The 14,300-nt window shown below is 37.6% G+C and overlaps 1 protein-coding gene across 11 annotated transcripts in view; it reads left to right on the top strand.

The window, feature by feature from the left end:
- N4BP2 (NEDD4 binding protein 2) overlaps window positions 1-14,300 on the top strand; it is a 48,848-nt gene that overhangs the window by 17,585 nt on the left and 16,963 nt on the right. For 8 of the 11 annotated variants that reach the window (XM_039385000.1, XM_039384997.1, XM_039385001.1 and 5 more), the window contains 7 exons: window positions 1,445-1,783; window positions 3,543-4,770; window positions 5,613-5,737; window positions 6,907-6,995; window positions 8,670-8,746; window positions 10,522-10,677; window positions 11,789-14,127. In XM_039385000.1, the coding sequence (XP_039240934.1) occupies window positions 1,567-1,783; window positions 3,543-4,770; window positions 5,613-5,737; window positions 6,907-6,995; window positions 8,670-8,746; window positions 10,522-10,677; window positions 11,789-14,127 (4,231 nt within the window). In that variant the 5' untranslated portion in view covers window positions 1,445-1,566. Of the gene's footprint in view, window positions 1-319; window positions 422-1,247; window positions 1,346-1,444; window positions 1,784-3,542; window positions 4,771-5,612; window positions 5,738-6,906; window positions 6,996-8,669; window positions 8,747-10,521; window positions 10,678-11,788; window positions 14,128-14,300 lie in introns of all 11 variants that reach the window. The other 3 variants (XM_039384994.1, XM_039384996.1, XM_039384995.1) reach the window with 2 other exon arrangements.

The following is a 14,300-nucleotide window of genomic DNA, read 5'->3' as shown; positions in this document are numbered from 1 at the left end:
CATTTTTCACTGTGGTTTCTCCTTTATTTTTGGAAGTCTGCTTCTTCCTTTTCCTGTGTATTGTTTTCCTTGTGCGTTTCAGACTTCTTGACCTCTTCATTGTTTCAGACATCCGTCCCATTTGTCTGTGTAAGGTCCGTGTACACGTGGTAGATTCTGGAGTTGTCTGTTTTGCTTTCTTAAGTTTCTGTGACTTCGGAATGTAACAGCCCACCTTCTGCAGACTGTTACTTCTCTTGGTTGCTGGAAGAGATTGTTAGAGAATAATGGAGATGTGCTGTCTGAATCTGCCACTAATCTGGCATTTCATTTGTGCCAGAGATCCAGGGAGGGAAGGACTAAGTGAACATGGAAGTGCTGCCATTGATTTATCTGTGTGTGTTGAATTGATCATCACTGGCAAAATAGTCTTTACAAACAGGTATTTTATGGCCTAATCTATAACTGTTATCAATAAACAGTGACTCTTTGCTGTAATTAGCTTCAGATTCTGAGCCTTACTAAGGTTTCGTAGTCTTCTGAATAATTATTTGTAAAAAATATAGTTTATTATGACCACCACCAGAGCACAAGAGAGCTTTGATGTTGATATAAAGAAAAAAAGGGAGACCATGCCATTGTGTGTGTATTTCAGTTAATAATCGGTTTCCTTTTCTGTACAAGATTAAGGCAATAATTGCAGTTATAGATACCGTAATGTTTTAACTAGATGTATTCAAAGGCTTCATGGCAGAAGTCTGAAGGGTGGACAGAAACCTCTTTTTGCTTTATGGTTTATAAGCAATGTTAATAATGAAATAAACTTCACACAGGCCGAGGCACTTCTGAGTGTCATCTGGTTCATCCCAGCAGTTCGAGCAGGGGCGCTTGAAGCAGGTTGCCCGAGCCTTGAAGCAGCCTGGGTCAAGCAGGGCTGTGTTTGGTCAGGTTTTGAGAATCTGTGTGATTGGAGACTCGAAAACATCTCTGGGCAACCTATGCCAGTGTTTCAGTGTTGAAGAACCCCAACTGTTTACTCTTAAAAGATCGTGGGTGGAGGGAAGTCATGAAGACTTCTAGAAGATTTGGAGATGTCTGTTTGGTTTTCCAGTACTTTTGTAAGAGGAGTAAAATTTCTGAATGCTAACAGAATATATGTTAACTGATCATCAGGAGCAGAAGAATATTTGTGAACTGACTGCCTTGCATTGCAAACTTTACTCTTCTGGATTTCCTTTAAGTTGTGTTTTACTTATTCTCTCTTCCAGATGCAGATTCAATATGTAGTTAATTGGAAAATAAGGCTACTCTTTAGCTTTCAGCCTTTAGAAAAGAAGAAAGGCAGACTTCTACAAAATGCTTGCCTGTATGCTTTTGTATTTTTTGATCTTTTAGCTATCTAAATAGGAAACATGGAAATGTGACTGTATTTTATTGAAATTTCTCTCTTCTCTTTTTATTCCAGGTCTGCCGTTTCTGTTATGTCTGTCCCAGTTATGAGAGCTTTTTTTGTGACTTTTGAGCCTGGTGCTGTCAGCCTCATGTGAACAAACCTAAACAAAAGCAGGCTGATTTTTAGAAAACAAAATGCCACGGAGAAGGAAAACTGGTGGGAGTCCTTCTCAGAAGAGTGGCAATTCTGACAGAACTGCTCTTGCTGTATCCCAAGGGGACCCAAGTCACTTAATGTCTCAAGCAGTGCATTATGTCAATAAGGAAGAGCTTTTCAACAGCATGTCAGAGATGTTTTCTATCCTAGATCCTAGCGTGGTTTATATGGTTCTGTCTGAATGCGATTTTAAAGGTAAATAATGTACAGTTGGCATTACAGTTTTGTGTTATATGCAGACAGCTCTAAACTAGGGTGACTCCACGGAAGTTGGTGGGGGTGTTGCAAGCATATTTGTGAGTTTAGCTTTTAATGAGTAGGTGAGTCATAATATTTTGAAATTTTACAACCAGGCAAGATTCTCCAAGTTTGACGTTTCTGCGAGGCTGGTAAATGGAGCAGTGTGCTTCATAAATGGAGGTACAGTTGAGAGTGGATTGTTCTGTGACACAGAGCAGGCAGTAGTGGAGTTGTGAGAACAATCTGTTTTTTCCAGTTACTTTCTGTGCATATCTGCAAGATGCCTAAAGTGTTTCTGCAGGAGGGATATTTTATATTCTAGATGACAATTTTTTAATATTGTGCCATGTGTGATCTTGACAGCTGCTTTTCTTTTAATACCTGAACTGAGCTTTTGTTTTACTTTTATTTTGCACTGTCATCTTGTCATCTCCACTGAGGATTAGTTTTTGCAGGATAAATTCTGTTTGTCATGTTTAATTCTCTGCAGCCTTGCTTTAACTGTGTTTCTTTCCCTGTATTCTGTCAAGCTACCCACCTCTCCTGGCAGACTGTTTTCATGTTTATGCCCAGTCCTTTCCATTTGTTTGTGGTTTTAAAGTTCTTCTATATGCAAGTTCATTTGCTTTTAATGAAAATACTGGATGAGATGCTGGATAGCAACATCTGAAGAGTTATTTGCCAGGAGAATGTCATATATGGAGCATTTTAATCAATCCATATTCCTATGATCAGATGTGATTAGCTGAGATTTTTCTAAGAATATTTGAAAGAAGGCAGAGTTTGGCAATTTTTTTTATATATGTGAAAGCTAGGTAGCCATTAAAAGGGCTGGTTTTGTTGCCTAAATTGTACAGTTTATAACTGAATAAAAAAGTGAGAGTGCTATTATGATTGCTGTTCCTTTTAAAATTGAACTTGATGGAATTACCAATTCATGCTTTGAACTCTTATTTAATAAGATTCACCTTTATCAAAATAACAGATTTATATAAAGCTTATTGGAGAATTCAGTAAACACGTGGAATTGATAGTGTTGTACTATCAATAGTAGTTTAAAAATGGAAAGATTTTCATATGAGTAATAAGTTGCTCCCATTTAGTTGAGAAGATGGAAGGATGATGGGGATTTTGTTTAATGTGTATGGAGAAAGAGTCGGACTTAATTGGACTTAGACTTCTTGTTGCACTGTCTTTCAGGAAAACAGAAACTTAGCCTTAGGGCTCAGATGGTACTTGTGCCAGGTTTTCATATTGTTGATCACTGGCAACCTATTTAGTGGCTTTACAAAGATTAATGCAGATACTGGATTTTTCAGGACGTTTTAAATTGGGCCATAATGAACATATTTCATGGACTTTTATCTCTTTCGTCCTCAGTAGTAGTTTTTCAGCTATTTTTACACTACTTCACCTATATGAGACAGTTTAGAAATAAGTATCCATTTAAACATCCAGTGCTGATATTTTTTCCAGTTAAACTTTGTAATTTTTACGCTTATTAGGTTATTATTTTTCAGTATGTCTGTATTAAGTTCTGCCTTCTAATGAGATCAAGGGAGTTGCAGAAGGTGTGTTTAAAGATGAATCGGTAAACTGTCTTTTGGTTGTTTCTTTAGTGGTGATAAATGCCTCTTCAAGTAAAAAAATTGCATGTACCTCATATTGGGTTTGTTCACTGACCATGTTTTATTCTCTTTACCTTTTTCAACAGTAGAAAATGCTATGGATCATCTTCTAGAGCTGTCCACCCATGCCAAAGGAGTAGCATCTTCAAAAACCTTGGGTTTTGATTCAGCAGCAGCATCATTAGCTCTTGTTAATCAGCAAAGATCTGTTGCAAATGAAAGAATAGTGGAAAGTACTGCAGAACAAAGTAAACCTGGAGAAGCCATAGAAAAGGTCCTATCATCTGATGTGCAGCTGACTGAAGAACTGGATTCCTTAATAGAAAATGCCTTTCAGAGTTACAGCTTGAGTGATGAATTACCTAATTCTGCAAATGACCAAATAGTACATAAGCACCCTGTGGAGCACGATGGCTTAATTGAATTTTCCGAGTGGGAAAAATCTGATTCAGTTTGCAATGTCCTATTTTTTCCACAGCAAACAGAGACAAATAATGAGGTTTTAGAAAACTTCTGTTCTCAGCCACCAGTGAGTCAGCTGAGCATCCAGACAAGCTCACCGGCTGCATCAGGCACTTTTACACAGATAATGGAAGATTCTGATTTGTTGGAAGTACATGCTCAACATGATGTAGCTTCAGAAGTGTACAAACAATTAAATGGAGAAATATCATCTGAAAATTCTGATCAGACACAAGATACTGTTTTGGATCAAAGTAGTGTCACTCCTGTTTCTGGTGAGTCCTCCCAAAGCCCTCTGGAACTTGGAGTAACTGTCACTGGAGATCCTAATTCAAGGTGCCTGGAACAGCCCGAAGAGGTAGTGACTGCCTTTAACAGCTACCAGAGCACTTCTCTTCCAGAGGCATATGTCTCTCTTGAAACATCCAGTTTGAAAACACAAAAACCTGCAGATGTTCAGCAAACTCAGCAGGGTTATACCTTAAATTTTTCTACACCATCAGGTCAATCACAGCAACGCTGGAATCTCATGGCTCCTGTGTTTTATCCATCCAGTAGAAGTCACAGCTTTGTAGTTCCTGTGGCTGCCAGTCCAGGGCAGTGGAGACCTGGTTCAGACTGTAGGACTTCAGAAAAAGGACTTTTTGTTTCCTCCCCAGTGGTTTCAAATGCCTGGGATAGCAACCCTTCTCTGAAGGTATGGGGAAATCAAGATAGAAACTCAAAATTGAACCTCTCGCAAGTACAGCAACCACGTGTTTGTCACATGATGAGAAAAAAGATGCATCTTATAGGTCAAGTACTTGTTCTTCTCAGAGGTGTTCCAGGATCAGGAAAATCATATTTGGCAAGGTAGAACATTTATATTGTGAGCTTCTAAAAAAAATCGCTTAATTGTTTACAGGATTTAGCACAGGCAGAGACAATTTCCTGACATTTGTAAATATTTATGCTTATACCCTAAATGCCACAGTACATGCAGCGCGATGACTAAGGATTGCTGAGAGCCGAGTTGCTTGCAGCTCCTTGACCTCTAGTGGAAACTGAAGTAGTAAGGGTGAGCTTTAACTTGTCACTGGATGAAGGAGTTTGTGAGCAGAGTACCATTGCCATAGCGTTGGATCTGCTATGTTCTTCTAGTCCCTGTTTATTTCAGGTGTTTCCTTCGAATAACATCTGTGGAAATGTGCCAACTCTTTACAGGCAGAAATTCCCCTTCCACTGTGGGAATTCTTTTGTATAAATAGTATTTGTGAGGCTTCTTGGGGTGAATTTTTGATTTATTTTCTTACTCTCCAAAAGCCTAGATTGATCTTAGACTCCTTTGGCTGGCACTTGAAACATTTGGTGCAATTAAGACTGTGTATTTGTCAGTGTGAAAGTGTGTCATTTCATGTAGATGGAAAAATACCTCTCTTCTTTTTTTTGAAATGAGACTTGAAGGGAACCTCTGTGAGCTCTCTCCCCTAGATAAATCCTCAGCTTTTGGAAAAAGGACAGAAAGTATTATAGACCTATAATATAGACTATTTGCTTGGAGGGTGATTTTTTTTTTCCCTCACCTAAATTTGCTGCTTCCATTCCAAATAATCTTGGTTTTGTGCAAGAGACTAAAAAAAATGTATGTGTGGTAACAAGTATCAGGGCTTGGGAGAAGAAGTGGGAAAAGCTATTTACTTCTTGATCTTTCACAGGAATATCCTTGAGGATAACCCAGGTGGAATAATTCTTAGTACTGATGATTACTTTAATAAACATGGACAATACCATTATGATCCCAGTTGCTTAGGGGAAGCGCATGACTGGAACAGGAAACGAGGTGAGAAGTAAATAAGGGATGAGCTTGCTCATTTACAGTTCAGTGCTTGTGTGCTGTTTAAAAAAACCTGCCTGGCTTGTAATGCCTGCATCACAGGACACGCATTTATCCCATCATAGAAGTATTTTTTAATATGTGTGGAAAAATAGTATGAGCACAAACTCAGAAGTCATCCATTCATTGTGTGTTTTGCAACTAAAAATGCCTGTGTTTTTGTCACAAGATTATTTTATCCTCAAGTTTTGTCATGATGTGTATTTTGGTTTGTGTCCCCTTGCTGGAGTGGTTACCTATACCCTCTCCCAGAAATACTTCTTCTGAGATGATCCATTATAATATGCATATGCCATAAGTAATGAGGATGTTGATACAAGTAACACAGATATTTTCCTGCTCTTCATTACCTTTTTTCTCTTGAGCATTAAATTGTTGGGAAATTTAAAACTAAATTACAAGAGCAAGACAGAATTTTTTTTCCCCCTTTCCATAATCAGTTTATTTTTTGACAGTGCCTTATGCTAAACTCCCCACAGAACAACTCTTTTAAAGCTTTCATTTGCTAAATTTGAACCATGATCACTTTTCTACTGTCAAATTTCTACCAGTGGAGAAATGGGTTGATAGAAATATATGGTTCAACAAGTAATGTGATTGTTCAGACTCATTGTAACGTAGCTACAGAAACATGGTGCTGTGTCTCAAAGCTAGTGATTCTAAACATTTCATTACTGTGTATTTAAATTACAATAATTCATTTGATTTTTCATATTTTATACAGTTTACAGAGTGGACTAATCTTAAGACTCTTATAAAGCCAAGAATTTTGTATGCAACAATGAAGTCCACTTTAAGGTGATCATGTAGTTTTTTTTAGTTTAATTTACTGATTGATTAGTCATCTTGGTGCATTTTACATCTGCATTTTCATTCCTTGATTATCATACCTACCTTAATTCAAAAGAATAATGCCATATCTCAGTAGCTTTATGTGTGAGGGGGGATTTCTGAAAGAGAGGGTCTGTGGCAACAGTTTTTCACACAGTGGTTAATCATTGTGGATTATCTACTTTAAAATAAAACAAATTTAGAGAATTAGTATAAATGTTATGTGTTCACCCTATTATAATGAAATTAACTGTATCACATTCTTTTGTACGTGTATTTTTCAGCCAAAGAAGCATTTGAAATGGGAATCACTCCTATAATAATAGACAACACAAACATACAAGCATGGGAGATGAAACCTTATGTTACTTTGGTTAGTATTACACTTTGACCAATGTGAAAAGAGATTGTTGACCAGGACAGCAGCAACATTGTTTTAATAGGGGATTGTCTTTCTCAGTGTAGGTGTTATTCCACAATGAAGTTTGGAGTAAAAAATGTGTTACATGGAATCATATTACCCAGTGTCATATTCTGTGCATATTCAAGTATTGACCTGACCGGGCTTCCAAGAGGCAAAGCCAAGTGCTTTGTACTTGAGGCCAAAAATAAATAAATTTTTTTCCTCTTTCATATGATTAGTAACATTAGAATCTACTTTAAAAGATAATCAACATTAATCAGTAAGAATGATATTTGATGCTCTGTGAAACTTGAAGACTCAGTCTCCATTTCACCTTAAATATGACATAGAGAAGATACCAGCTGACCAGTTGGAAGTCTAGAGTTATCAGATGTTGCTAGCTTGCTTGAAGCTATGCAGATTTACTTAATGTTTTTTACTGAAGCCATGTAATCAAAATAATGCACCTGCACTATTTTATGGTAGGAGTGTGGTGCTTTTATTTAGTGACTGAAAATGACCTGCTTTAGTTTATTAAGTTAATGCAATCTACATTTAAGTTCCAAAGTTATATTTAATTATTTAAATAACTTGGTGAACTTCTGTTATAGGTTTCTCATACTCCAGTTTTATGACCTTCTCACCTTTTCATTTAATAGTTTCTAAATGGGCATCAGCACTTTCAGACTCTAGCTCTTATTTTGCTGTTGGGCATTCAGTGTTTTGGTTGGTATTTATAGAACTACATTATTTTATGAAATTGGTTGTGATTAACAGAAATAATATATTGGAAGAAATATTGGGAAGTAGATCTGTGATTTCTCTTTATATGATATAGAAAGACATCAGAGAGTGTAGTACATAGAATTGATAGCTTTTAAGCAGATACTCTACATATGGTGCGTGTGGTAAGGGATTAGTGAACAGTGGGACTTAACACAGGTAGTTTTTATTAATAAAATGTTTCTTTGCATTTATTAACAATTGTCAGATTAGCAGTTCTTTCATAAATTATGTCCTTGATTTTGCTGTATATTGAAATGAAGGTGCAACAAAAGTTCTTTGGTAAGATGACAAGAATTTTTTCTGAAAACAGGAATGGGGAGAAACAGCACAGTACTACTCACAGTGTTTCTCCTGATTAGACTTAGGCTCCTTTTCTGTCATGGTGAGAATAGATCATATAGGAACCATTTACTTGCAGCTCACTCAAGTTTCCCATATGGCAGGAAGGTCATCCACAATAGCTGTGTTAATGTAACTGAATTGCTTGTTTTGGAGCTGGTTTGGATCTGGTCAGCTCTGAATGTAAGCAGAGAGCTTTTCTCTGTCTTGGAGAGGCTGCATAGACATATGCATGCTGTATCTGGAAAGAGGAGATGTTCTGCAGTCTTGTCTCAGAGGAGGCAATTCATGGCACACATTTAATTTTACAGTAAGAGATGCATATACATGTTTTTAAAAATCTCCATTTACATAAACATAAGTGAAACACTGAATGGAAGTGTTATTCCAAGTATTTAACAGGTATCAAAAAATACAAAAAACAGCTTTGAAAAAGCAGACTATGCATATCATGTGCTTTGTCATAGCAATAAGAAATGGGTGATGTGGCTTGTTCTTTTTTATATCTGTTTTATTCAGGCTCAGCAGTTCAAATACGAAGTAATGTTCCGAGAACCAGACACTTGGTGGAAGTTTAAACCAAAAGAACTTGAAAGGTAAGACTTTAAAGGAAAATACCACATTAGACAGTATATCTTTTACAGTCTATAAACTATGATTTTTAAAAAGGTATCTCTTAACACAGTGGCTAATGAAGTAGCAAGATACCAGTCCAGATTTTGGTGATAATAAGTAGCTTTTTAACATTCTTTTTCTACAATATTAACTTTTATGGGATTTTCTATGTATGAAAAGATTTTTTTGTCACCTTAGTTTAATTACATACAAAAGATACTGTTAGCAATAGCTATTATGGGATGTTTTCATTATTCCAAGTTCTTTGCGTTTAAAGTACAGTGACTTTTCCTTTGGGTTCCTGAGATTGGAAAAATGATGTCCAGTTGGGGCTGTTTTTGCATCCAGCTGGTCTGTTGCCTTAATTGAAAGGTTTCTGCTGTCACTGAGTTTAGGGCAATCAGCACCTCATGGCCTGAGAGGGGCAAACCCCTGTGCATCACCACTGTTGCTTACCTCTTCTTTAGCAGCACCTTCTGTTACCTAGAGCCAAAATAAGCAAGACATAATCCCTATGTAAGTGAATAATAAGTATAAAATTGGCTGGATGCCAGGTTTAAATGGTATGATCAGTGTCCAAAGTCTGGAGTGAAGGCTGATGTCCCCCTATGATGAATACTAGGACTGCAACTATTTAATGTCCTTTTAATGACTTGGATTCTGGGACAGAGTGCACTCATAGAAAATTTGAAGATGGTACTGAACTGAGCAAGGGTAGTTTATTCAGCTTTAAGAAGAGAACATTAAGGAAGGATTACATTGTTTTCTGCTACCTTTTGAGAGGTTATAGAGAAGACGAACTCTGCAGGGATAGGGCAAAACAAACATCAGCAAGTTGAAACTTCAGGAATTTTGATTACATGAAAGAAAAATAACCCAAAACTTGCTTTGAAGTTGGTTATGTACTGAAAGAGTTTGCCCAGAGAGTTTGTAGACTTTGTCATTTGGGATATCAAAATTGGACATTAGAAAGCTCTGGGCAAGCTGATCTAGCTGTATGTCTTCTGAGTAGGAGACTGAATTATGTGGCCTCCAGATATCCCTTTCAACATAAGTTATTTTGTGATTTCATAATGTCTGTTGTCATCTGAATTTGCATACTTAGCTCAAGATTGGCCGCTTTTTAAGTGAGGTAAGGAAGATTAGTTTCTTTGTTAAAATAGCTCTTAAACCTTTTCTCCTGTATCTTCAGTTTCTGTTTTGCCATCCTTGGCAGGATTCACTTGTTCTAGGTGGAAATGCTGCAGAACACAGTGCCAGTTGGTGTTTAACAGAGTTAGTGAAAATTTCAAGGCAACTCGTGTCCAAAATAATAGGTGAATAGGTTTTCCTGAAGGCTCAAGTTCTTAGTTTAGCAAAACCAGAGAAAGAAGACTGAATTCAGAAGTCTTCCATATCTAGTTTGGTATCCTGCATCACTGTCAGGATCTGATATGGCGTGTTTCTGAAACTTATTTGAAGATGATGCATTATGGACAAAGTTCTAGATTTTAGTAATATGCAAAATATCCCACTGCAGTACAGGGACACCAAGTGGGGTGGAGAAGTCAAGTGGAACAGCAGTTTGTCTGAGATGCCCTGTTTGGAATGCCTTAATGCACTGATACAGAAAGAATTGCTGTTTCACAGCTTTTCCTCTGGCCCCATGAATTCTTTGATTAATCTTGCTGTAAATTTATGAAATTATTATTTACTTTTTCTCTTCTGTCATTCTAATACACAAATCTGAAATGTTTCTTTTTTTTTTAATTCATAGGCGAAACATTCATGGTGTATCTAAAGAAAAGATCAAAAGAATGTTGGAACGATATGAACGCTGCCTTACTGTTAGATCAATATTGGATTCTTCAGTTCCAGACAAATCAGAAGCTGCTGGTTGGAGTGAAGATCCTTCTCAGGAGGAAAGCCATAGGTTAGATTCTTTCACTAGCTTTGTAGCCTCAAATAAAAAGCTAAAAAGTCAGACTTCTTAGCAACAGAACCTGAATAATACTGTTGAACAGTAAATGCATTAAAAAAGAGAGTTAAATAACAAAAAAAAACCCCCCTACATAGTTTTCCTAATTTTTAAGAATTTCTGGATTTCTAGAAATGAGCAGTCAAGGGATCTAGTCACTTTCCAGTGCTTTTTGAAATCCTCCCATTATGGCTGTGTGTTACTTTTCAATTTTGAATGACTTTCTCTTATCATAGAAATATGCTGTTCGGATGTATGTTGTAGATATGAAGCACTTAAAATCTATAAAATGCTTTTTAGATGAATGTAGTCCCAAATAGGAGCAAATTACTGTTTCTAGATCTGTATGTTAGTGTTGATGTTATCTTTGTGGTAGAAGGTGGATTCTTCATGCAGAGTTACCTATTTGCTCTTCAATATACTTAATTGAAGAGCAGTCCTTGCCTGGACTTATGTTGGTTGTATACATGACTGTTTTGTAGTGGCTAATCTGAATGATGCTGTGTATCATAATGCAGAGGAACCCAGATTTATTATTAACCCAGTAGTTATTATTTCATTTGGGTTTTGCATGCTTAACATATTTGAAATGAAATTGGCACTGATAATTAATGGAATGTAGTTGACTGTGAAGAATGGTTTGACAAGAAATGGCACATGCTCTCCTAGTTCTAGATTTTATTTAGCATTAAGGCATCAGGAGAGAACAGTCATTAAATAAAAGATTTGCCACATTTACCAGATTTGCTGTCTGAATGAGGAAATGTCTGGCAGCAGAGTGTTTCAGTACATAACTGAATGCTGGGAATGGGGGAAAATTGACTCCTGAGAAAGTGTTCTTAGTCCTGTTCTGTAGTAAGAAGGGGATACTTACCAAGGAAAGCTGGTCTTTCCTTAGCTCCTTCTTTTTTGTAGAGGAGCGTTGAAGTTAGGGCTAAATTGTCATAAATTTGTTTTCCTCTCACTAGAGGTCTAACTAGAGTTAAACTCTCACTCTAGTTCTAACTGGAGTTAAAGTAGACAAATGCTTTAAGAAGGTTTGAAATGAGTTTATCTTTTATTCCAGTTTGTGTTTCAGAAAGACAGAGGCACATTCTGATGCAAAGGAAGAACCACCTTTTGCTTTTGATGTGGAGCCTCTTGAATTAGCTGAAGTTGATAAAACTTCTCCCCGTAATTCTCTAATATTAGAAAGCAGCTGTGATCCTGAACGTTTTCAGCAAGAGGAAAAAGAAATGAAAAATAACTCAGTGGAACACAATTCTGAGAACAGTGCTGTTCAAGATGACTTGGATGTCTGTTTATCAGAGTGCATCGAAAAAGAGCTGCCCTTGGAGAAGAAAGAAGAAAAGGGAGAAAAAGTAGAAAAAAATGCTGAAACAGAAATAGATGATGTTGATGTGATCACAGCTGAAGAGACTGCGAGTTTGCATACAGGAGGAGCTGAGGAACACAGTGATAACAACGCTGTCAATGTTCAAACTGCAGTTCAGCAGTCGGGTTCCATATGTATGGAACCAAAATCAACACAAACTAGTAACACAGTGGAACCAAGCAGTTCAGCTTTTGACACGTCAGGGAAACCTGAACTACTAAACTTCCTGGGTGACTGGCCTGTAGAACAAACAATGGGACAGAGAGTCAAAAGATCTAGGAGACTAGAAAAATCTTCTCTGAAGAGTGATAAGGAAAGTGAAACTCCGCGTCAGCAGCATCCTGAGATTGGTAAAGAGCAAGTGGGCCTGCCTGAGACATACACTGTTGAGAGAGGACATGAGAAAGAAAATCTAGCCTCTAGCTACTCCTCTATTAGTTCAGATAAAGTTACACTGGAATTGCAAATGGTAGGACATTGGCCTATCTCAGTCTCATTAGAACAGAGACAACAAAGGTCAAGGAGAATGAAAGCGACAAATCAGTCTGATGAAGGTAGAAATCCTGAAGGTGACATTGACATAAATGCTCTTGAGACTGTAGATGTGCTTTGTGGGACACCTGTGAGCACTGCAGAGCAACCAGATATAAAGAGTTTTCCTATGCACCAAGATGAAATAGTAGCCAGTGAAACAGGAGGTGAGGAAAAAAGCCAGCAAAATAAGAGAACAAAGAAACATCACAGATTAGCCCTCACTTTTACAAACAACAGTTTGCCCCATCCCAAAGAAGAGGACCACTTGTCTAACCTTAACACTACAGAAGAGAAACAGGACACGTACTTATGTAGACAAAAAAGTAGCCATTCACAGACGGAATCACAGGACTTTGCTCTCCTGTGGAGATTAGAAAAGAAAATGCTTTTTCCTGACACTACCAAAGTATTGCATGGCAGACTAGATGGCTTCAAACCCAAACACATTGATAATGCCTCAGATTCTCAGGAAAAAATACCATATCGAGTTACTTATGATAAAAGTACATTTGTAGAAGAAAGTGAACTTACCAGTATTGATGACTCTGAAAAGCTGGATACACTGTGTAAGCTCTTTGAGTCTGTTTCATTTGAAGCTCTGAAAGATCTCTATGAAAGATGTAACAAAGACATAGACTGGGCCACGGGTTTGCTGTTAGACTCTGAAGAAAAGTTATGCAAAGCTGTTGATACTGAATGCTTTCAGGTAAGAGAAGCTGAGCCAGTTGTTGCAGACCTTGATTTCAAGGCAAGTACAAACTGTGATGAGAATCTCAAAGATGGCGAACAAACAGCGAAAGGAATTGGGGCTGGTGGCATCCCTGAGGCTTCAGAAGGTAAGAACTCATCACTCAGCATTGCAGAAAGTAGGGCTGCCAAGGCAGCTGTGACAGATGCTGATGTACCTGACTCATTCACTGCTACCTCACTGAATGATACAGAGGAACTGAAAAATTCCATGGATGCAGCCCCTAGAACCGACACAAACAGCTCAGCAGCAGGTGTCACTGAGCTGTCCATTTCAGGAAAGCAGTCTGTGGAGTCTGAGAGTCTTGTTGAAGAAACTGTAAATAAGCCATCACTTTTACAACTTGATGCAGCCTTCTGTACACCCGTGACTTTGCCTCATGGTCCTAACACAACTTCTACCAATTTGAAATGTGGATTAAATAATGAAAGTGACATTAATCCTTCAGAAGGCAATGCAGAGAATTCCAAAGTGACTGCTTCTTTACTGGAAATGGGTCATGTGCTTCTGGTCAGTTCTAGGAGCGATAAAGAAATGGAGGTGGATAAAGAAACCTGGGAAAGTTCTGAGGAGATATGTGGTAAAGAAGAAGTTGAAAGTCCAAGCTGGTCTGCAGCTAAAGCCGAGAGACAAAGCCCTGTACCAGCATCACATGCAGCTTTCAGTATAGATTGCCTAGAACTAACATTACCTCCTGAACTGGCACTCCAGCTGAAAGAGATATTTGGGCCTGTTGGCATTGATGCAGGTACGGGCACAATTATATCTGTGTTTTTATGAAAAAACCTTGGTTTAGGTAAGAAAACCTTTATTTATTTGCCTGTGCTTTTTTTCCTTCATGCTTCAGTTTTAGGGATTAGATTTGCATAATTCCTCATGATACTGTTTGCTATTGTTAATCCAAAAATGGAACTGAATTAA

This window comes from Pipra filicauda, unplaced genomic scaffold, assembly GCF_003945595.2.
Source record: "Pipra filicauda isolate LSUMZ 115617 unplaced genomic scaffold, ASM394559v2 scaffold38_size3968069_pilon, whole genome shotgun sequence".
NCBI classification, from domain to species: Eukaryota; Metazoa; Chordata; class Aves; order Passeriformes; family Pipridae; genus Pipra; species Pipra filicauda.
This window is presented reverse-complemented; position numbering and strand designations above follow the sequence as displayed.